The sequence below is a fragment of the Mytilus galloprovincialis genome, chromosome 11 (genome assembly GCF_965363235.1).
Source record: "Mytilus galloprovincialis chromosome 11, xbMytGall1.hap1.1, whole genome shotgun sequence".
In the NCBI taxonomy this organism is placed as follows: domain Eukaryota; kingdom Metazoa; phylum Mollusca; class Bivalvia; order Mytilida; family Mytilidae; genus Mytilus; species Mytilus galloprovincialis.
Window position 1 is genome coordinate 45,903,651 of NC_134848.1, and position 25,960 is coordinate 45,929,610.

Sequence of the window (25,960 nt, forward strand, 5' to 3'; positions counted from 1 at the left end):
TCTTTTAATTTCACCTTGCGGTATATTAATGATGTACTGTCTCTTAATAATAATAGATTCAGTGATCACTAACATTTAATATATCCAAGTGAACTTGAAATTAAAGATACTACCGACACAGATTCATCGGCTTCATATTTAGACCTTTTTCTCGGGAGTATGTGTTTCAACTGATACGTTACTCTAGAGCTAGTTCAAAGTACGTTGATTCTGTTGAAAGAGGAATATTGCTTTCTCAAAAGTTGCTTAGACAGGGCTATGAGTCAATAAAATTTAGGTCATCACTGAAGAAATGTTACGGTTGCCATCATGAGCTGATTGGCAATTATGACAAAAGTGTGCCAGAAATCAAATTTGATATTCTTCCTCAGTCATAATAACTTTCCATTATTACCGAACTGAACAAAGAAATAACCCGACGGGTGCCGTATATGGTGCAGGAAATGCTTAACCTTCTGGAGCACCTGATTTTACTCCCGGTTTTTAGTGGAGTTCGTGTTGTTTCTTATTCATTATTTATAACTGTTGATGTGAATGTCCTTTGGTTTTTGAGTCTTTGTTTACTCCTTGGTTTTGATTGTTATTGTCTCATAGTAGGTCAGGTAATGCTGAAAGAAGGAGGAAGGATCTCGGTTGATTTGAACATCAATAAGGTTGTTCAGACTAAAATCGATTGGAGAAAGCTCACCTACACTATTTCCAAGATTATTGTTTGATTTGTTCATGCCAAAATAATTGCATAATGTGATTATTTTAAAAGGAAGTGTCTACTGGGTCATGGTGTTGTCTACTCATTCGCTCATCGTCGTCGTTTTACGCTGAAATTTGTTCAGTTAGCTATATCTTTGCCCATGTTGATTTTGTGGATGTTTTCGTTTTATTCCGCGGTTTATATGTTGTTACGTACTATTGTATTTCCATGTATTTCCCGGTGCTCAGTCTTTTTGCGTGTGTTTTTAATATATTCCTGTCGCGTTTCTTACATCTTTCTTCGTACGTAAGAAGCACTTTACCGAGTAGTTCCTTCTTCGGGAACTCTCAAATCCGAATACTCTTGTTCAAGGATTTCTAAGAATCGAAACAACTGAAGAATTGTACAGAATAATATATTTCAGTTCATATGCCAAAATTTATAATTAAAAATCGCATTCATTTTACAATGTTGTATGTTGTAAGTCTTAAATTAAAGATAGATCGTTTCTTTGTAGGTCGATCAACAATCGCATGAAAATGAGAGATAAACACGTGTTCAATTTTTTTTTATATGTTGCTGAATTGTCAAACGACTTACACAATATCATGTCAACCAATGCCAATATATTATTCATTGTACGAAGATGGTATCATCAATAACGCAAAGGTAGCTGTTATTTCATTACAAAAAGAAGCAACAACCTGTTTTTAAAATAAAACTGATATTATTTGAATGTTAGGAAATCGTAGACAGTTTATTCTTATAACAAAATATTATGAACAAAAATGGCAATGATCATAAATACGCTCTTACCTATATGTTTCAGGTGTATTACAGTGAAAATAAATGCTTTGGCAATGGTCCTAGTATCCATTCAATGTCAATGAAGATTCAAGTGAAGAACTGAAAATAAATTAAATAATTGATAACATATTTATCAAACGAAAAATGTTAATAACGCATTACTTAAAGTTTATGGTATGGGTCTATACCTTTAATATGAGACAAACACTTTCAATAAGTATTATAATCTTTGGGTTATAATTGATTTGTTTCCTATATCCATCGACCCAAAATGTTAGCATAACCGATGTCTTTTTATCTTTCTAGATATACAAACAGATTTTTAATCCACCATTTTTTATATAAGGAAATGTCTGTACCAATAGTTATCAAAGTTACCAGGATTATAATTTAGTACGCAAGACGCGCGTTTCGTCTATACAAGACTCATCAGTGACGCTCATATCAAAATATTTATAAAACCAAACAAGTACGAAGTTGAAGATGATTGAGGATCCAAAGTTCCAAAAAGTTGTGACAAAATACGGCTAAGGTAACCTATGCCTGGGATAAGAAAATCCTTAGTTTTTCATAAAATTCTAAGTTTTGTAAAACAGTTAATTTATAAAAATGACGAAACGCGCGTCTGGCGTATATATAAAAATTTAGTCCTGGTGTCTATGATGAGTTTATTTATTGATATTCATGTCAACACAGAAATGTTGACTACTGGGCTGGTAATACCCTCGGGGACGATCACCATCAGTTTTTGGTGGGGTTCTATGTTGTTTCTTGTGTACTATTATTTGTCTGTTTGGCTTTTTAAATTTTTACCCATGGCGTTGTCAGTTTTTTTTCGATTTATGAGTTTTTCTGTTTCTCTGGTATCTTTCGCCCCTCTTGGAACTTTTGATTTTGTCATTTGATAAAGACTTTTTAATTTGAGTTTACCTTGGAGTTCTGTATTTTTTTGTTATTTAACTTTTTTAAACCACACATCTATTCATCATAATTATCCATCGGAAAGGTTCGTAAATTGTGCGTGACTCTATGGCGTCATTTATTTTAGATAGATTGGATCACCTTATCCCTGCGCTATATAAGTTCTTAGTGATTAATATCATACAGGATAAATCAAAAATAATGTTTTTGTTCCGAAGTAAATATAAACTAATGAGTGTAATGGTGATTCTCAATTATTAGCTTTAAAATGTAAGAATAATTCATACAAAAGAGAATCATGTTTTAGCTGCTCGCTCAACATCGGAGGAAGTGACGATGTCCCTTAACACTCAAATAATGTTTCCAAGTATCAAAGGTTTTGAGGGAGATGCAACTCGATATGGCCGTGTGGTCTATTGTCGCATATAAATAGGTATGATATTTGTATTGATACAAATTTTGGGTTTGCCAACTCATATTGTATAAAAAAAATCTTTGTTTTGAAGATTTGACCTCGAAAATAAAATATCTTTTTTGGTCCAATTTCCCAATAAATATTGATAGTAAAATTTTATATACTCCTGCCTTCATCTAGTTAAATTTCTGTTTCTAAGAATCAAACATAATTTATTGGAGAACATTTTGGATCGTATGTTTCTGTCAGATTTTTAATGAAGCTTTTATTTCCAGACAAAGCTAACCATAATCGTATTTTGACTTTGCTAAATTTTCTGATTTGGAAGCCTATGTTTTCTTATTTAAGAACAATAATTATTATCCTTTAAACAGCTTCTGCATTTTTTTTTCGAAATGGTTACTATATACTATATAGAAAATTTTTAAACTAAAAGTGGAGTAATTATTTGTTAAATAAAGAACCAATGATACAACTTTTGCAATCAATTGTATCAGAGAAAGAAAAGAATAAAAAATTGAACCGCATTCAAGCAATTTGTTTTCAAATGATTATAATGGATGATTAGCAAACTCAATAGACAATATAATAACAGTTAACGTATTTTAAAACATGTTAATGGAAAAACTGATTTTAATATGCGACAATACATTATATAGTCATGTTAACATACAATGTACCATCGCTTATCAGTAGATCTTCCATGAGACTACATTATAAAAGGTTATAAATTATAAAGGAGTTAAAAGATTTATTACAATAAACTTGTTTTGCATCGTTTGCCATCAATAGAACTGAAAAAAATACTTAATGGATTTTCGATCAATATTCAAAAATATGCGTTGTGTATTTTTTTTTAATCTCAATTTATTTCATATCGATTGGGAATAAGATTCCCTTATCATGGATAAAAAGGGTCACATGACATTCATTATTCTTCAGTAATAAATTCCATCGGTAATTAACAGAACAAAACAGACCAGAAAGCCGGTCGTTAACGAACTTTACATGATAATGACCGGTGGAGCGTGGTGTCCCTGTTAATGACCGGTAGGGCGTGGTTTCTTTTGTTTTTAAAATTATATTTAAGTTCTTTTTATTATATGTGTTTGTGAATTCTTAAATTAAAGAGAACTTGATTAAGTATTTTTATTATGAAAAATTGCACTAAAATGAATGGCAGTATTACTACGACTAGTCTTCACTCTTTCCCATAGAAATCGTACAACTACTCGGGTTCTCTTTAGACATTTTGATATCATGAGAATTTTCCAAAACATGGTTTCTCAATGAAATAAACATAATAGTTCTTGAAAAACTGGTCATTTTCGTGTTACATCGACTGCCCTTAAGACAGTGGCATTGACTGTGACAGCGATAATGACCTCGTCTTCGGCTGAGTCATTATCATTATCTAAGTCAATACCACTGTCCTGTGGGCAGTCCATATATCACGATAATGACCAGTTTTTTCAAGAACTATTATATAATTAATGCACGTATTAATTCAATCTGCATGTTTTATCGTTAATATGCTTGAATGTCGCTTGATAAAAAGACTAATACTCCAATTTTAAAGGTTGCATGCATGCTTTAACACTCTACAAGCTATATGACGGAAAAGAACACAGAAATAAAAATAAATATTCATCAAATGTCAACTTAACCTCTTTCAATAAAAGGAAATGACAATAGTTATTACAAATAATATGCACAAAATAGACAAACTTGTAAATAGACTGACGAGTGGTTCGTTGATTAGAAATGCAAAAAAGTTAACATAAACATATAAAAAAGTAATATATATATATAGGATATTTGATAAATATTCGCATACTCTGTCTGCAAAATTATAGACATACTAACCAGAAAATCAAAATATATCATCAACTACTGACATGCGCCTTGAAGGTTTTAATCAATGAAATCATTCTACAACTGATTTTGTTTTCTATCTATCCTTAGTATTCTTAGTAACTATCATTAAATATATTTTGAAGACAAAATCATGTATGCATGCACGCACCGTTTGAATCATAACTTCAAAAGGTGCGCGCATGCATACATGATTTTTGTTACATTACTACTTAGAGATAATAAGATGTATTGAGGTATGATACAGTTAAAATCGGAAAGAACTACTTATAAGTCAGTTAAATATTCTTGCTTCCTTTTATTACAAGTGTAATTGATCATTTTACATTTAAACCTGATTGATAGATTAGAAATATGTGAAGTTTATTTTGTTGTATATGTAACATATCAAATGGTACATTACCAGGAGTGATCAAATGAAATAACAAGTGATGAGAGATCTTTCTTTTGACAATCCTGACACCTTAAGATACATAATACGAAAAGTTGACTCGACATTTACCGATGACATTGAACTAGATTATTCATTGTTATTCCGGCCGCAATCCAATCGAATCAGTTTTACGGGGGGAACATTTGCACTAATTAAGATATTAAGAGGCCATTTCAATAGTGTGCATTTTTTTGTCAGTAAAATTGGTACCATCTATATTATTTAAGATTACTCTCTAAATTTACTTTGGAAATATAAAAAGAAATGCTTTGTAATATCAAAAGTATCTTTGAAGATATTCATAACAGATAGGATATACTCGATAATATCTATTTATTATATGTCCAAAGTTGAAAATCCAATCAGTCGTTGTATTAACTATAGATATGGATGCAAATACTTTTTATAATATTTTCTTTTGGCTTGGTGTTAAGGTTATACACAGCTTGTCTAGACAAGGCAATTCAGAACTTCATGCCATTGTCGTACAAGTAAGAGATTCAGCTAGCTAATAAATCAGGTTCAAATGAAGTGTTCAGGTAAACAATTATCAAAATGTATGCAAACAATGAAACTTACACTTTTGATTTGTTTTTTCGTACGAGTGCTTTTCTGGATTGCTTGATATATAAGATCATAACATGAGAAAATATATATTATAAAGACCAACAAACAAAAACAGTCTATTGCTCAGTGTTATTCAAATGTTTGTACATGTTTTATTTTTACTAAATTGTTTCGATTTTAAGAAATGCATTTTTTGTCGATTTCTGCATTTCCTACTTTGTGATAAAACGGTTATCTCCGTCATGTTCTATAATGATCATATTCAACTTGAACGTTTATATTGTCAATTCAACTTTAACTTTTAAAATGTCAATAACTATTGGTTAACCTTAATTACTCCAATTTTAGTCATTTTAATGAAGTGTTATTATGTATTTTAGCTGGCACGCCTATTTAAATGCCATACATGATTATATTATAAGAATAAAATTGAGAAAGGAAATGGTGAATATGTCAAAGCGACAACCACCCGACCATAGAGCAAACAACAGCCGAAGGCAACCAATGGGTCTTCAATGTAGCGAGAATTCCCGCACCCGTAGGTGTCCTTCAGCTGGCCCCTAAAATATGCATAATAGTACAGTGATAATGGACGTCATACTAAACTCCGAATTATACACAAGAAACTAAAATTTAAAATCATACAAGACTAACAAAGGCCAGAGGCTCCTGACTTGGGACAGGCGCAAAATTGCGGCGTGGTTAAACATGTTTATGAGATCTCAACCCTCCCCCTATACCTCTGGCCAATGTAGAAAAGTAAAAGAATAACAATACGCACATTAAAATTCAGTTCAAGAGAAGTCCGAGTCTGATGTCAAAAGATGTAACAAAAGAAAATAAATAAAATGACAATAATACATAAATAACAACAGACTACTAGCAGTTAACTGACATGCCAGCTCCAGACCTCAATTAAACTGATTGAAAGATTATGTCTTCATCATATGAATATCAGGTACAAAGAAGCCTATATCTAACATTTAATTTGAAGTGGGAAACTAGATAACACAATTTCGTGTCCGACTAATTAGACAATTGTCATAATTGTGGTCACGTTATCCAAATACATGTATTATTTTAAGGATGAGGACACGAACATGTCAACATTTACCATGAATAACGTTACTACCTATTACCTTATTGAACTGACGGTACGAAATGCAGTTTTAAAAGAGGGGCGAAGGACACCAGAGGGACATTAAAGTCGAAATAAATACTAACAACGCTATGGTTAAAAAATAAAGAACAGAAGACAAAACAATAGTACACAAAACAAAACATAGAAAACTAAAGACTAAGCAACACGTACCTTACCTAAAACTTGGTGTGATCTAATGTGCTTTGGGAGGTTAAGCGGATTCTGTGCCAATTGTTCTGTCCTTGTTAGTACACACCCAGTAATAAGTCTATAAGCATAACATTACTGCAACTTTTGTCATCTGCTATTATATTGTTTACTGACTTATTTCTCTGTCTTGTGTGTTCTTGCGTTTTTTTACCTACTTTTATCCTTTAGCGTAATGTTAGAGCGGTATCCATAACAGTGTCATATAACCGGTTTCAATCCACCATTTTGTTCTTTCTTAAAATGTCCTCTACCAAGTCAGGAATATGGGAGATGTTATTAAATAGTCCGTTTCTATGTATGTTGGGGTTGTTTTTGATGCAGTGTTTCTGTTATTCCGTAGTTTTCCTCTAATAGTTGATGTGATTCCCTCGGTTGTAGTTTTTTACCCGGATTTTGTTTGATGAATGGCGAAAGAATTTGAACAAAACCTGGAATGAGGTATGGGTGTTTGAAGGTCAATGTATGATTAATTAAAAAAGGACATTCTTCACCATTTCATTTGCATAGAAAATAAAATGAATGACTCGTGTCGTAATTTGTGTAAAATGTCATTGAATAATTAATGTTAATTGGGATTTTCTAACAAATGTTATAATGTTTCACTGTTATCAAAAGAAGTCATCAAATATATCAGGCTTTATTTACAATAGACCCCCAAGGACATTCGAATGAAGTTCAAATTGAAAAGGATTGACGTTTGAACGATTATTGCACCGGAGGTAGGACATTCTGGACGTCATTTAAAGTTTTCATTAAAACACTTATTATTCTCGTTTTGAAATTCCTTAGTTCTTTTGAAAAATTATTAAATCCTATGCGTCCTGATCTTAACCTCTTAATCCGCTATATGCGTCCTGATCTTACCTCATTCACAATGAACTTTAAAAGCGTCAATTATATTTTGTCGGCCCTGAAATATTGCTATTTCAAATGAATAATAATTGCTCTTTTAAAACAAAATTACAAATTACTGATGATAATTTCTGAAATGTCATTTAAAAGTAATTAAGGTACTTCCTGTTTCGTGTATATTCAATAATACTTATTATTAGTTCACTTCGTGTAAATATACTTCTTTGGTGAGGACATACAAAACAGCTGCCTAAATATAAAGAACATTTCTTTCGATCAAGGTTAGTATTTAGATAAATTTCTCATATTTTAAAATAAATATTGCCAGTATATTGTTGAAAGAAATAAAAAATAATGATCAACTAAAAAATGTAACTAATAACATAAAGCGGTACCAGATTTACTGCATCAACCATGCAAAATTTAAAGACTGCTATTTATATAACTGTAAAAGACCGAAGCAAGGCAAATAAATAAACTCATCATATATTCCAGGATCAAATTAAATTAAAGAGAGACATTATATGAATATTTCTTTAACACAACTATAACTAATGTGTACTATGAGTTTCTGGAAAGACAATGGCATATTGTTCTGACATGTTAAATTTAAAAATTGTTATAGCTGACTCGATATAAAAAATATAGTATTTCTATCTTGAAATAAATGATAATGATATTTGGTTGAAAAGAACTAAAAAAAGTTACGAATAAAAAGATATACTGCACTCCACAAAAATTCATATATGAAATTCCATAAACATAAACCATATCAATAGCTCATACCAACAAACATGGTAACAACTGTCATATTACCGAATTGGTGCAGGCATGTCCGTACGTAGAAAATGATGGATTAAACTTGCTTTTATAGCTAAATGTACCTTGTTCATATTATTCTCATATTGAATTCATCTAGAAGTACTTAAAAGTTACTATTCTGATCGCATTTGTTACTTGGTCTGCACTGCGACATATCATGCTACCGAAACTGCTTTCGTAACATATTTTGACTCTATGCCAACTTTACGGAGATATGGTTAATGGATTACATGACATTAATACACCATATGTTTAGATAGGGAAAAGTTAAATCACAAAAATACTGAACTTACAGGAAAATCAATTCGGAAAGTCCATTATCACAAGGCAAAATCAAATAACAAAACACATCAAAAACGAATGGACAAGAACTGTCATATTTTTTTACTTGGTATAGGCATTTTCAAATGTAGAAAATGATGGATTAAACCTTGTTTTAATGCACTAACCCTATCACTTTGGTGACAATTATTATAGAGTAAGAACGATTTTCGAGCTAACACATCTGTAAAAATCATTTATTGACTATCGTCCTGTGACCAATAGTTCATATATGTTCAGGAAGATAACACATTAACGATAAATACTAGACATTTGGAAGGTGTAATACCACCAAATCAGGATACGTCACATCCGTTTATATGCGAAAATATGTCGAAAAACATATTCCCGTGAATTTGACAGTTGTAGATAATTAATCCTACATTGTATTGCTGTATACCATTTCAGTATCATAAACATATGTCTTGGGTATTTCAAGGCACAATTATATTTTCATTTGGGATTTCTATAGAATATTTTGTAATCTTGAGGTTACATGATGACAAAACCCTGTACATATATAAAATAAGTGGAGACATTTGATTGGTTAACTTCCAGTGATGGTTACATTCTTGTATGCAATGAAATGTTATGTGAAAATTTTTCTATAGTACTGGACAGGATAAAACTTTACTCATGCCAAGTATTTCTTTATTTGAAACAAAGATAAATTCTGCACATTTTTTTTGAAAAGTGCAAATTTAACAAAGACTAATTGGGGAAAATTAATGGGGGTATAACACCTTGGAATGACACACTATAGACAATGTGTGTATAATGGATAGGGACATAAATTTAGCTTTGTAACAAGCCACATACGGACCATTGAAAGAGATGTTGCTAGTGTATTCAATGCACATAGAGCATTGCACACTACTTTCACGAGGCACCAGACTCAAGTCATTATTGTGATCGAACTTGGCTGACAATTAATGATATTGCACACGTGATTATGCCGTTCGAAGAAACTTTATTGATAGTTATATACTCCTGTTAAGCCTTAGGGTGTTTGAAAACAAGTTAGATTTTAGAGTTATAAAAAAATGCCTTCTTTTTCTTTATTTCTGTCAGAGAAAAACATTTAAGTTGGCGGGATACTCTGTGTATGGTTATGGATGGCATAATGTGATATTGTTTGTCAAGACAAACTGGTCTAAACTTACCATATAGTGTCCCTGTTCGAGTTATGATTGACATGGGTTGCTCGTTCAAATCGATACTGTTTATAATTTTACCTGTAGATTGAACCGGCGGTTAGTGGTTGGTGTTGGTTTAGATGATGAAATAAATTTGGTGAATTCCTGTTTTTTGTATTTATTTTATTGTTTTATTGAAGAGGTCAAATAGAAACCGTTTTCAATAATCAGGAAAGTTTGTTTACTGTCTTAACTACTAGTATTTACTTTTTCGCATTTCGCACACCTATGTATAATGAATTTCTATCATCAGAGATTTCTAGGGTATTGTTCCAATTGACACCATTTTAATGTTTTGTGCATTTAACAAACTTGAGGCACTGAAGAGACTGTGTCACTCACCTGTTTTTACTGATATTTAAGAAATCATGTAAAATAAGGTTAAAATCATAATTGATAGTAATAGATATTAGATATCATATTGATATTTCAGATAATAACAAAAAACTCAACAATTTCCGTATAATAACTAACTCAGGGACAGCAACCTAACAACAGGTTATCGGATTCGTCTGAAAATTTCAGGGCAGATAAATCTCAATCTGATGAACATTTTATGCCACCTGTCAGATTTTCCCTAATTGTTTTGGTTTCAGAGATATAAGTCAAAAAATACATTTTAGCCCAATGTTCTAGTTTTAACCATGTCGGCCATGTTGTTTGGCATGTGGGGTCATCGGACAATTTTTTTTTATAAAACTAAATACCCTAGTGATGATGATGACCATTTAGGTTAAATTTGGGCCTTTAGTTTCAGAGAAAAAGATTTTTTGTAAAAGTTAACAGAACGACAACGACATTTCAGGTCAGGTGAGCTAAATAGGAGATGTGGTCTTAATTGATTTAACCCCTTTTTTATTCAGAAAATTGAAAGACATCTGTCGCCTTTAATTCTAAACTTTACATTACTTTATAGGTGACCAAGTTCACAGCTATGATGGGATCAAGAACCTTAAAGATATTAATATTGACTACAATGGTATTGGCAATTGCCAGAACATGTAAGCTAAGATTTTAATATATATATATATATATATATATATATATATATATATATATATATATATATATATATATATATATATATATGCACGTCTACATATTATGCCCATATAATCTATCTAGTTTCATGAAATTCTATTGTATGATTTCTGGGGAGTTTCAATGACAAACTGCTGCAGTAGTATGTTTAGGCCAAACTTTTACGTTCAAAGTGGCACAGCTCATTTAAAAAATATGAAATCATAATTTCATGTCGATATGCACATCTATATAGTATATACGTATTTTCCACACAGCTTCGTGAAATTTCAGGTACGTATTTTCTACGGTTTCGTAAAATGTCTGGTACGTGGTTTCATAGAGTTGTGAGGACAAAACTTAACTGCCGGACGGGTCTAAAAACATTTTACCCTACGGAATAAAATAATAACAACGATAAGTAGATATAGGAAGATATCGTGTGAGTGCCAATGAGGCAACTCTCCATCCAAGTCACAATTTATAAAAGTAAACCATTATAGGTCAAGGTACGGTCTTGAACATGGGGTCTCGATTCACACCGAACAGCAAGCTATAAAGAGCTCCAAAAATTACTAGTGTAAAACCATTCAAACGTAAAAACAACTGTAAAAGTGTCGTTATATTTTTGCAGACGATGATACGTGTAGTTACAGTATGATCAAACATTGTAATACTGATTATAACGATTGTGTCTGGATTAGTGATTGGTGTGACGGTAAAACGGACTGTGTGGACCTTTCCGATGAGGCCAATTGTACAGGTATGCGGTATTCTATGATACTTCTTACAAGTACTTAGAATAATATGAAGGAAAATGATAACGTCCATAGTTTGACCATTTTTGAACAGGTTTATATGTTCACATGTTTTCTCAAAATGCACCCATTATGACAAATGATCAGTATGTTATTGCCATGAATGGACAATTTTAACTTATTTGTCAATTTTTGGAATATTCGCAAAACCTAAAAGATCAGTAGACACATAACAAGTAAATATTATCTACTATATAAGATCTCGAAAAAAGCCAAATATTAACGAAACAATTAAGAAATTATTTGCATGAAAGTCTATTATTTTTTAACTGTAAAGATTTGTAGGAACATTAAAAGCATAAATTTACTACAGTTCAAGATCTACAAAAAATTACAAATATTAACATGCAAGAAGTCACTTCCATGAAACGATTTCTTTTACTTCAAACACGTGTGTAGCTCACCTGACCCGAAGGGCCAAGTGAGCTTTTCTCATCACTTGGCGTCTGGCGTCCTTAAATCTACAAAATTATTCTCTGAAACTACTCGGCCAATCTAGTTTCGAAAATGAGTCCGATGACCCAGCCAACCAACCAATATAGCCGCCATGGCTAAAAATAGAACATATGGGTAAAATGTTGATTTTGGCTTATATCTCTGAAACCAAAGCATTAAGAGCAAATCTGAAATGGGGTAAAATCTTTAAAAAGTCAAGAGTTATCTGCTCTTTAATTTTCAGACAAATCATACAACCCGTTGTTGGGTTGCTGCCCCCCAAATTAGTAATTTTAAGGAGATTTTGCAGTTTTTGGTTATTATCTTGAAGTTTATTATAGATAGAGATAGACAGCAAACATGTTCAGCAAAGCAAGGTCTACAAATAAGTGACATGACCAAAATAGTCAGTTGATCCATTAAGGAGTTATTGCCCTTTATAGTCAATTTTTAACCATTTCACCCCTTAATTGGTAATTTTAAGAAAAAAATCAGCTTGATGGCTATTATCTTGAATATTATTATAGATAGAGATAAACTGTTAACATCAATAATGTTAAGCAAAGTAAGATTTACAAATCAGTCAACATGTCCAAAATGGTCAATTGACCCCTTAAGGATTTATTGCCCTTCATAATAATTTTTTTACCAATTTTCGTAAATTTTGTAAATTTTTACCAAATAATTTCCACTGAACCTACTGGGTCAAGTTATAGATAGAAATAATTGTAAGCATCAAGAATTTTCAGTAAAGTAAGATCTACAAACACATCACATCACCAAAACAAAATCTTGTCATGAATCCATCTGTGTCCTTTGATTTATATATTTTTATATCTACAATACAAAGACGGATGAGCGATAAATGTCAGTCCTCAAATACCTCTCTCTTATTTTTGTTCTGTCTATAGTTTACTCTTTTGTAATCAATAAAAAAATAAGTCAATTGGGAAATGCAATGTGTTGTAATATGTTTTAGAATACACATGTCCAAAATATAGAACTAAGTGTGCTAACGGATACCAATGTCTGTACAGACACCAGTTTTGTGACGGGGATGTAGACTGTACGGATGGCAGCGATGAGGATGAAGCTTTTTGTCAAGGTATATTGAAGAATATATATATGAATATAAAGTAGGATCTGCTTATCCTCTATGAACATCTGACTTCGTGTTCAAATTTCAAAAGAGTACGTATGCCAACAGTATTAATTGTTTTTGAGAGTATAGATATAAGAAGTTGTGTTATGAGTGCATATGAGACAACTCACCATCCAAGTCACAATTTATAAAAGTAAACCATTATAGGTCAAAGTACAGTCTCAACAAAGAGCCCTGGCAAGCAGCAAACAGCAAGCTATAAAGGGCCTCCAAAATGAATAGTGTAAAACGATTCAAACGGGTAAACCAATGGTCTTATAATTATATTCCGGACAGGTGCAAACAATTTGCAGCTGGTTGAAACATTTTAATATATACAAACATTTACCCTTTTCTGAAACAATAGTGTAACATCACAACATAGAAAAAGATGTGTATGTGTTATTACTAGTATATAAATAACACATAGCTGAGAGGGTGATAGTATACAGTTATTTAATCACTATATTACTATCAGTGGCGGATCCAGAACTTTTCCTAAGGGGGGAGGGCTGACTGACCTAAGGGGGAGGGGCCCGCTGACTGCTCCAGTCATGCTTCAATGATTCCCTATATAATCAACCAAAATTTTCCCACGAAAGGGGGCCCCGGGCCACCCAGGCCCCCCACCCCCTGGATCCGCCTATGACTATGCAATAGATCAAAATTTATTTCCAGAGGTTTAAAGATCAGCTATTTGTTCTATTGCCTAGAGCCAACGGTTGAGGGCAGTAGAACCAAGAGCTGATCTTCATACCGAGGGAAATATCTTTTGATCTATTGCACATATGCATGTTTTTTGAAATTTTGGATCCTCAATTGCTCTTCAACTTTGTATTTGTTTGGCTTTATCATATTTTGATATGAGCGTCACTGATGAGTCTTAATATGTAGACGAAACGCGTTTCTGGCGTACTTAATTATAATCCTGGTACCTTTGATAACTTCTTATTACCTAAAACATACTGAGACAGTTCTCACAAATTCTTAGAAATAAAACACATGAAAGTAACAACGTTAATAATTATAATGTGTAAGGAGCATACATGTATAACCAATACTTTAGAAATGTAATAAAACGAACACAAATCGGAGTAATTTAAATAACAAGAAATCATTAAACACAGCATATTAAATACTCTTCAACATTTAAGTTATTGCAGACAATCCACACAATAAACCAAAGAACGTTTTAAAGACCCAATTTTATTGGACAACATAAATACTTTTTATCTAATCAGATTTCTGAATAAGAGGTCATAACAGGTCAGTGCAACAGACTGCACACAGGTGCAATAGAACGATAATTTCCAGTGTAATAGACCATGGAACAAAAAATGGCAGAACAATAGCAAATAATATAGAAATAATAATAAAACAGTAAAATACTCTTTATTAGGTAATAAAGCAGAATGTTACTCCAAGAAAACATTTCTTTCGACGGGTACCAATGTTTAGTTGAAAGCAAATCAGTCTTAAAAATGCTATCAAAATGTGAGTCTTAACTCATTTTAACTCTCATTCCACGAAAGATCAAACTGCAGTTACAAGGGTTACATTATATCTTTACCCCACTAATATTCTATTCAATCATAATCTTGATTTAAGACTTGAAAACAACAGTTTGTTTTTGACGTCTTCACAGTGAATCCATGTAATGTTGGATGTGTACAGATTTATTATGTAGTCTAAGATGCCTGAAAGGTTGTTATTTGCGTTAGACAAGCTTTCAGTAACTGTGAATACTCTCATATCTGTACTTTGTGTTTTGTTGTTGTTGGAATGTACACTTCTATGTTTTTGTTATATGTATTTCCAAGAGCTTGTTATTCAGTGGTTATCGTTTGTTGCTGTCTTACATATATGTTTTTCGTAAAAACACATTGTACATTTACTATGCTGTTAGTTTTCTCGTTTAAATTGTTTTACATTTAAGTTTCGGGGCCTTTTATAGCTGACTGCCGTATGGACTCTGCCCATTGGTGAAGAACTACGGTGACATATAAGTGTTACTTTCTGTGTCATTTTGTCTCTTGTGGAGAGTTGTATCATTGGCAATCATACAATATCTTCTTTTTTTATATTTACTTCAAATCGCATTCACTTATCGGAAAGATACACACAGGCACAACAGAAAAAAAAACACATTTCGCTATCACTTCAAAATGTAAATTTGATAAAAACAAAACTTACCTGTTCTTTTTTTATCACACATGTGTAGTTTCAGTTTTAACCATGGTTTTAAATTTAGAATTTACTTTCCCCAACAATTGCGAGAGGAATAGAAAACACCTGTCAGTATAAAGGTCGAAAACAGAGTGTTGAATGATATAGTGGAATGTTTCGTGGACTGATTTGGATGTTTTTCGATATCATTTGGAAACGGTTATACCATAATAGTCAACCAACTCGTGATGGCGTCCGTAAAATTTCCGAAGGGATGTTTTCAACTTCACCCTTTGGAACTCTTGGTTTAATAGCTTCCTTGTGAGCAGAAATCCTCTATCAAGGAAATCATGAGAGGAAACACAAGCCCAGGAATATCGTATCATTGGGAGATATATACTCCGTATGCATGCGCTGCTGGAATGTTGCTACATAGGTAAGGAAATTTCACAATTGGGAAGCTAAAGTCATCTCTTTTGTCGTGTAGTTTTGTTTTCGACAGACCCTCATTGTCAATTTCTAGATGTAAGTCAAGATATGAGGCAGACTTACCTGTAACTGTAGTACCTTGTATCTCTATTTCGATGGGATAAATTCGTTTAACAAAGTCACCAAACTGTTTTGTATTATAAAGTGAGATAACATCATCTATATAGCGGAACGTAAAGTTAATGGATATTGATAGCTGCTCATCTTTCTTCCTAAACATTATCTTTCTTAGGTGTAGTGTACCCCGTCTATTCTCACCTTCCGTTTTCATTTTTTTTATTACGTTACCCTTTAATGACAGATGTATTGTTCTTCATTTCAGACTATAAATGTTTGGATGGATACATGAAATGTCGTGATGAACAGCAATGCATTAGGGTAGATGCTATGTGTCGGCTAGATACTGTGCGTCATCATTGCAATGATGGCTCTGATATGGACGAAGAGTTTTGTAAAGGTTAGTGCAGTTTACTCCTTGCTATTAGACGTCTTCTCTAAAACATTCAAACTGAAGTTAATTTCAAAATGTTTAATATATAAAAGTAAGTACTGTAATGACGTGTACATAGCTTTATCAAAGTGTACACGCTTGAATAAAAACCAGACCAAATCAAATACAACGTTAATCGCATACGATACAGTAGATATCCCTCGTTGATTTGTTGTTGATATATTTGTTACAAGGTCAATGCCGATTTGTACGTTTAAAACAAGGAAAAGGAACATATACCTTCATGACTAACTTTGTTAAATAATTTGGTTCGAAATTCACATCTTTGAAGCAAAAACCCTGAAATTTCACGAATAAGGACTTTTAATGAATGTAACAGTTCTTTTGAACGAACAATCATACCTTTATCTTTACCTCGTTTTCTTGTGAATTGTTCCCTTGAGCCACGGAGTCACAATTCTGTAACAAGTTTTAGGTTAAACAAAATTGTTAATTTAGGAATTTCCTATTAGTGAAATAAAGTAATTGACAAAACATGCAGAAAAATATTCGATCGTTGATGTTTTCTTAAAATTTTGGCGGAGTTCTTTAAACATTGCTTGGCGGATTATAAAAACTTGGGGTCCATGTGCTTTTTTTTTCAATAAAAGCAATAAACCTTGATTACAAATGGATAATGGGTCTTTTGTCAATAAGGCGCTAAACTAATTTGAGAAAAGTTTTAATCGCAACAATTTCGTGAAATCATTCCCGCCTTTCCTAAGTACGCAATAGTTCAGTAGTATAGCCAAGGTTTTTCAAAAGCAATGAAGATAACGAAAAGAAATATTCGCGAACAAAAAAAAATCTGTTAAAAAAAATAATGTACGTCTCTATCCAACATAAGAATTACAATGCATGTTTTTTTATTTGCTTTTTGGTCGAGTCGTTGTCTATTTGACACAATCTTTTTTTTCATTTTTCATTTTTTTTTGGAATCATATGGGTTGTATTCAAAAAACATTTATCATAACATTTTTTTTAGATTTACAAACTGTTATTTTACAATTAGATGAAAAAAGTGAATAAGCAAACAATTGAAACTAAGTATTTAAAAAAAAAGAAGATGTGGTATGATTGCCAATGAGACAACTCTCCACAAGAGACCAAAATAACACAGCAATTCACAACTATAGGTCACCGTACGGCCTTCAACAATGAGCAAAGCCCATACCGCATAGCCAGTATAAAAGGTCTCAATATGACAATGTAAAACAATTCAAACGAGAACACTTACGGCCTTATTTATGTATTAGTTATATGTCTAAATGCTATTTTGGTACTCTCGTCCAAGATGACTTAAAGAACGTCATATTTTAACATTTACATATTTTTATCATGTTCCTTTGCATTTCCTTAATTGTGAAGTTCATAAATATTATAAAAAAAAAAAATGGTCTTCTAACATTATGTTAACTTACGATAACTTCAACTTCAGTAAGCATAAATCAATTTGGAGATTAACATATCAAATAAGCGTGACTATTTAAAAAAAATAATAGTTAAAATATTTGAAGTTTCAATTAGATTTGCATTTAATAACTTGACAAACTTCTCAATATCAGTAATTATTTTGAAAAAAAAGTACGCATACCGTCCAAATACTGTTATGGTCTGATACATGTATTCTTATTTGCAGCTGCAGATTGCGGTGAAAACGCAAGGAAGTGTGATGATGGTGCCCACTGTGTATATGATTCTGCAATGTGTAATGGATTTCAGAACTGTCCCGATGGAAGTGATGAAGCACCGCAAAATTGTACAAAGGGTAAGTAAAACAAATTAAAAAAAGGCTTTAAAATGGTAAGTGGGTGAATAAATTTCACATGCCATAATCATTTTGCATAATCAGCTGTGACACAAAATCAAACCTCGGTTCATTTATACAAAACGATTACTCGTGATTTCTAGATTAAAAGAGAACGGAATTAAAGCTAAAATATCATGCCATGATGTGCTCAAGTAAGAACAAACCCATTGAAAAGTCTAATAAGAGCGGTCAACTTAAAGGAAAACAGAACGTGAATGAAGCTAAAATTTGAACATTTCTACCGATATCTGAAAAACATATATCCGGGTAAATTCTTCTAAATCTTCATTAGACATTCCTGTATTAATTTTGCATCATATGAATAAAGGAATAGGTTATCAATAAAAGGGGTACACACATTTTTGTTCAAAACCACGTCAGCAGTACTAAACAATGTTGGCCATCATTTTCTTTTCAAAGTAGGAACAACGTGTAGGTTAGTTTTGAATGACGATTGTAAATGGTAGAAAAGTTAACTGTTTTCATAATACTGCATTTAATAGACTTAGATTGTATGTACTTTTTAGAATGTCCAACCATTTCAAAAATACACTCAAGAGCAAGTAGTTTCACAATTAGTTCACGCATCAGTGAAATATAACGGAATTTGATGAGACTGTCAACAAAGTGAGAGGTTTAGCGCTATAAAACCAGGTTTAATCCACCATTTTCTACATTTGAAAATGCCTGTACCATGTCAGGAATATGACAGTTCTTGTCTATTCGTTTTTGATGTGTTTTGTCATTTGATTTTGCCTTGTGATTAGAAACTTTCCGAGTTGATTTTCCTCTGAGTTCAGTGTTTTTTTGTGATTTTACGTTTTTCTATGAAGCCCGGCTTTAATCTGTATATGTTTTATTTTAACATGTCATAACAGACAGGCAATGCCAATCTGGTTTATGGAAGTGTGCCGATGGAATCGAGTGTATAGACGAAAGATTTGTGTGTGACAACTGGTGGTATTGTAGTGACAAATCCGACGAGAACCCAGAATTGTGCACTCAAGGTATAAAATACGTGTTTAAAAGAAGATCTGAATATCTTTTTAAAGATGATTCTCATCCTGTTTGATGTTGTACAATAGAACTCATCTCTTCATCCGTGCTATCTATGTATTTAGCATAACCATATTCGTGAAAGTGTTTCAATCTTAATGTGTTGAACACTGTAATGATTTCCCCTTATTACAGTTTAAAGAAAAAGTGAAAACTTGTAAATGATACCGCATGCTTACATGAAGCAAAATAAGGTTTAAATAAAGAATAATTAAAGGCAACAGTAGTATACCGCGGTTCGAAACAGATATACGGGTAAACCAACTCTAATGGTTCCCGTAAACGATTTTCGAATGGACGACTTTCGAATGGACAACTTCGGAAACGATTTTTAGGGGATTGTTTTGTACCATGTCATAAATTTATAACTAATAGTGTAATAAATAAAATTAGTAATGAAAAAAACAGATTTTTGCTGAAATTTTGGTACCCGCGAGCCTTCAGAAATAAATTATTTTTCTTATCATGTATGATAATATCGTAGTTTCTGCTGCTATGAAAATCAATAAAGCAGAGTGGATTAACAATTTTTTTTAATAGAAATATTTACATTTAGATATATATATATGTCATTCTATTTTTCATCCTACCAAACTGACCGTGTATATTCTGAACACAGCTCTAAATTTGACTGAGATATTTTCACTTCGATGTATGTCATTCTCTTTGTTTATTCTACCAAACTGACCGTGTATATCTGGGTACTCTAAATGTGTCCGAGAAATTTTTATTTAGATGTATATGTCATGACAGAGGTCGGGTGTCATATTGTTATTGTACGATTCTTTTTTTCTTATTCTTATTCCACACTTTTTTGTTCAGCTTAGTTCTCGGAACTGAATGGACCAATGTTGATGGAACTATAACATAATGTTGATCACCATGTGTAGTTGTGCACTATACTTTGGAATTAAAAACATGGCTGCCATAGCCATGGAAACAGCAAAAATATGAAAAATTTCATGGAACATTCCAGAACATTAGTGTTAAATTAATTCTACAGCCATTTAATGTTATTTTATGGTATATTATAATGGGGAGCACAATATGAAGCAGCAGTTTGACTTCGGATTTTTTTAATGGCGGCCGTTACCATGGAAACAGCAAAAATATAAAAAAATTGTAAAATTCAATGAAATTTGAAACAAATGTTGCTTAGCATATATAAACTTGACTTTAGACTTTGGAGTTTTCAAAACAGCTGCCGTTTAGTGGCAATAGGAGGACAAGGGTTACATCCGCTATTGCTGGGAATGGCAATTATTGTTCTCTTTAGTATTCTACCAGACAGACAGTGTATATCTGTGTACTCTAAATGTGCCGTATATATTTTTATTTTGATGTATACGTCATTCTCTTTTCTATTTTACCAGACATACCGTGTATATCTGATTACTCTAAATGTGCCGGAGATATTTTTATCTAGATGTATACGTCATTATCTTTTTTATTTTACCAGACATACCGTGTATATCTGATTACTCTAAATGTGCCGGAGATATTTTAATTTAGATGTATATGTCATTCTCTTTTCTATTTTACCAGACAGACAGTGTACATCTGGGCATTCTAAATGTGCCGATGGAATACAGTGTATTCCTGATGGAATGGAATGTACTGGTGAGAGCGAATGTATTGACTACTCAGACGAATCACCGGAGATTTGTCATAATAGTAAGTTATTAGTATTATTATTTATTGAAATTCGTGATCAACAACACAGCAACATTTTGATCGTCATTTCACTACATTTTACTCTGTAACCTCCAATTTTTGACAGGTGTAGAAGTGTTGGTAAGTCTTCAGTTGACTATGTTATTTTTAGTGAACTATTAATGGTTTGTTGGTCTTTTTATGCCCCATTTATGAGCATTATGTTTTCTGGTCTGTGCGTCCGTTCGTCCATCTTTCATGCTTTATGTTAAACATTTTGGTGATGAAGTTGTAGTCCAATCAACTTGAAACGTAGTAAACATGTTCCCTATGATATGATCTTTCTAATTATAATGTCAAATTAGAGATTTTATCCCATTTTCACGATCCACTTAACATAGAAAATTATAGTGTGGATTGGGCATCCGTGTACTAGGGACACTTTCTTGTTTTTTAGCCATGGCGTTGGCTGTTTGTGTTTGTCTTAAAAAGTTGAATATTCCTTTGGTATATTGTGCATCTTTTTTTTATGTGTGTTAGGAGCGTTTATCCTATGGTTTATTCCATTCCAGAGCTACCACCAGTAGTAAAAGATTTACGTGCAATACCGTATCAAGGAAAAATTAAAGTATTTTGGATGTGGCCAGACTTTGCTGGATCTGCACGTGGATATAAAATAATCTATGGCAAGGAACTGTCAAGTTTACGACATACACAAGACCTTGGACCAAGTAGAATCATGCACATAATCAATAACCTAGGTAAATATTAATTGTTGCACAGACGACTTATAATAAATATAATCTGCAGAAAAATATGTTTTGAAGGCCAGAGACGTAAAACAACACAATTAAGATAAAACTTATATAATTGCTACCCAACTGTTTGTGTTGGTATAGGTGGAAATTTAGACTGAATGATTGATTGGGGATTGCTTTACGCCGCACCGGCACAAGGCTTTATTTAAATGTTTTTTTTAGGATGTACTTAGGTGAGGTTAGGTGAAAATTCATAAATTAAGAAGTTAAAATTAATACTTTAAACTGGTAGAGCATCAATTAAGGATAAAAATAAGCTAAAAATATTGACAGGTCATGGACCTCCTTTTCGAAATATTTGAGATTTAAAATATGGCGAGAAAAGGCTGACTCGGACTTCTACCTTATATTTGCATTGGTATTATTAGTTCTCAAAACAAAAGAAAGAAAATTAAGAATCTTCTAAAATTTTGGTAAATGACCTTTCATGAACTTTTATGAAAATAAATGGGTGTTATGGGGCAAAATATTTTACATTGTATTGTATGGAAAAACACCAAGGAGTCTGAACATTTGACACAAATTCCAAAACCTCACCTAAGTACATCCTTAACTGACAAAAAGTCATTCCATTTTTTAAAGCGAACATACTTATTAACAAATAAAAAATGATCAATACAATTACATAATTACTTAAAGTCATTTTAAAGTGATACAACAAATTCAAATGTTGATATATATTCCAATTTCTTTAAAAAAAGGAAACAAAGGTTTCAACAGGAATGTTATTATACATATTGGACAGTTAGAAAATCTGTATTTAAATTTATATTACCAGTATATATTAATTCATTTGACCAATCTTTTGTTGACCGTTTATGTCATGCGATTTAAAAAAATCACGGTATGTATGCAGACAATATGTGAAACATTTTAAGATGAGCACGTTGCATGTGATTTAAAAAAAATTAAGATAAATACAGATTGGAAATACCGTTTTTTGTTTTGTTTGAAAAATTCTTTTAAACCATATAAGGTGAAATAACTCAGATAATTATAAATAAATGTGTAGTAAATATACTTAGTGTGTAGCAAGAGAGCGGGTCGTGTGGCCAAAATGTTTCTGTTCATTTTCTTGAAAGCTATACTCTCATATTTTTTTAATTCTATAGTTTGTACTCTTTCTGTCATTCAAACGTTTTATCAAATTGAAAAAGACATAAATTAAATTTTGGCTACACTCGATTTGTTATACCGATTATAATTAAGATCCCAGTCTGTCTTACATAGATATAACACATAGGTCTTGAAGGATTGCACATGCTGCTTTCTCTTGAAAAGTAATTTGTCAGTTATATGGCGTATTGCAAGACAAAATGAGGTAAGCTTTGGTATTTCAATTGCAAACAACTATCCTAAAGTATTCATTTTTTAGAACCATATACTAGTTATACAGTAAGCGTTGTAACGTATAACAACTTGGGCGTAGGACAGGAAGTTACCGTTAAGGCGACGACTACTGGAGTATGAACTGTGAAGGTAATATTTATATATAATTATGACAAGATGAAATACTATCAATTTTGACATTATGTGCTATATGATTAGCTAGATTTACCGAATAATATGTTAAACTGACAGTTGGCTCATAAGAGCACGCAGCGATTTATAATATTCTCTCTCATAAAAAGCTGAGCGTTTTTGAATTTAGCTGTTATGTTTGTGAAACAAAAACAATTTTTTTTGAAAACAACTGCCATGTACTGACTTGGTACATGACGTTTTAAGATAAATGGTGGGTTGAACCTGGTGTAGGTGCTAACCAAAGATCCCACTTGTATGGCAATATTTCATTTGAAAATACCTCTCAAATGACAACACACCATGACAGAATTACAGCACAGACAAACGGAAGAACACTTAGCACACAGATGTGCAAATCTTCGTTACATGTAAATCACAGAATAACACACGAACATCTTCCATTAACTAAAGCACAAGACATCACAAACAGTGACGTGTTATAGTTACGAATATATAATCTTGAAATTTATCTAATTTGTTTTACAATACTATTCTAAACAGTTAGCTTGATTAAAAAGACGATAATTATAGGCTATTTCAAAACAGAAATGCTATGACGTTTAATTGTTAGGACCAATATAATGCTTTGACCATAGAACATGGAAATTAACACGTCCAATCTAATAAATGCGAATATGTGAAATAACCTTACCTACAGATTTAAAACCTCAAAAGATAAGACTTAATTTGTTTTCTCTTATTTTTGAGAGTAAATTCACATTGCGATAAGACGTGTCACGGTACTTGTCTATCCCAAAATCATGTATTTGGTTTTGATGTAATATTTGTTATTCTCGTGGGATTTTGTCTGATGCTTGGTCCGTTTCTCTGTGTGTTACATTGTAGTGTTGTGTCGTTGTTCTCTTATATTTATTGCGTTTCCCTCAGTTTTAGTTTGTTACCCCGATTTTGTTTTTTGTCCATGCATTTATGAGTTTGAACAGCGGTATACTACTGTTGCCTTATTTAACAATAGATATCCAAGTGATTATATCTAACCGTAACCACAACAGAAACATCAACAAATATTGGATGAATAAATACCGATACACGTCGAAGAGCGATACAAATTCACACTTGTCAAAACTTCATATTTGGTTGATTGATTGATTGTTCGTTGCTTTACGCCGCATTAGCACAGAAAGACTGTATCGCGGCGAGAGCCAATTCGAATATTTTTACAATTTAAAGCATATTCTTAAAATAAGACAAAAAGTCCTTCAATATACTAAAATTTATATTTTGGATTAGGTCACAGGAGTAATACATCCATGAATGATTTGTCACTGGACGTACATGTAATGCAATAAACCATCATTAAATTAGAACTTCCATTTTTCAGGTGTACCATTGCGTAGTGATGAAAAGTGCAACCAGAAAGAAAAGTCGTAAACGCCGTTTGATGGATTATGTGATCAATCGTGCTAAATTTTGAATATAAATAAATTGCTTATATCGTTTCGTTGCGGTATTACCAAACTGTTTTCTTTGTCGAATTTTTCTTTCACTAAGCGTAGAGTTTGGTATAGTATTGGAAAACAAAGGTTTTTAATCTGTTTTTATAAAATCGTGTTCTATAGTTACTTGCTGTCTTTGAATGAATAATTGCGTAAACGATTAAATTATCCATGCTCCATAATGTAGCGAGCACAATTTAAACATGTTCTCAAAATTTTGAATTTGTTTGTTCGAATGAAAATGTCTTTTATGTTATGTTTTAAAGCCCCCCCCCCCCCCTTTGAAAAAAAAAGAAAACCCATCCCGGAACTGGCATATCGAATGTAATAGACAGAGCATGCCACACTCACGTGTTTTGATGTTATTAAAAAAAATATATCAACAGGTAGTGATTAGAGCAACTTTGTGGAATATACATGGGAAAAAGACTTGGTAAATAAACTCATCATAGATACCAGGACTAAATTTAGAATAAACGCCAGAGGAGCGTTTCGTCTTCAAAAGACTCATCAGAAACGCTCGAAACCAAAAAAGTTAAAAAGGCCAAATAAAAAACGAAGTTGAAGAGCATCGAGGACCAAAATTTCTAAAAGTTTTGCCAAATACAGCTATTTAACGGTTATGTATGCCTGAGGTAGAAAAGCCTTAGTATTTCAAAAACTTCAAAATTTTGTAAACAGTTATTTTATAAATATAACCATATCAATGACAGTAAACGACCTCATATTGTATGCTCACGGCAAATACAAATAACATGTACTTTTTCAAGCAGTGATACATGTAGTGTTGCAAATTTATACCATCTTTTAAATATTATCATAATCCCAATGC

At 32.2% G+C, this 25,960-nt stretch overlaps 1 protein-coding gene across 1 annotated transcript; it reads left to right on the forward strand.

Annotated features, from left to right (window-relative positions):
• The first annotated feature begins 8,115 nt into the window (after positions 1-8,115).
• LOC143052256 (uncharacterized) lies at positions 8,116-25,154 on the forward strand. The gene is made up of 11 exons (XM_076225246.1): positions 8,116-8,193; positions 11,168-11,252; positions 11,906-12,034; positions 13,504-13,629; positions 16,643-16,777; positions 18,450-18,578; positions 19,499-19,627; positions 21,222-21,350; positions 21,902-22,090; positions 23,523-23,626; positions 25,014-25,154. Exons 2-10 carry the CDS (start codon positions 11,186-11,188, stop codon positions 23,615-23,617), a joined length of 1,128 nt encoding a protein of 375 aa, XP_076081361.1. The 5' UTR covers positions 8,116-8,193; positions 11,168-11,185; the 3' UTR covers positions 23,618-23,626; positions 25,014-25,154.
• Positions 25,155-25,960: the final 806 nt, after the last annotated feature.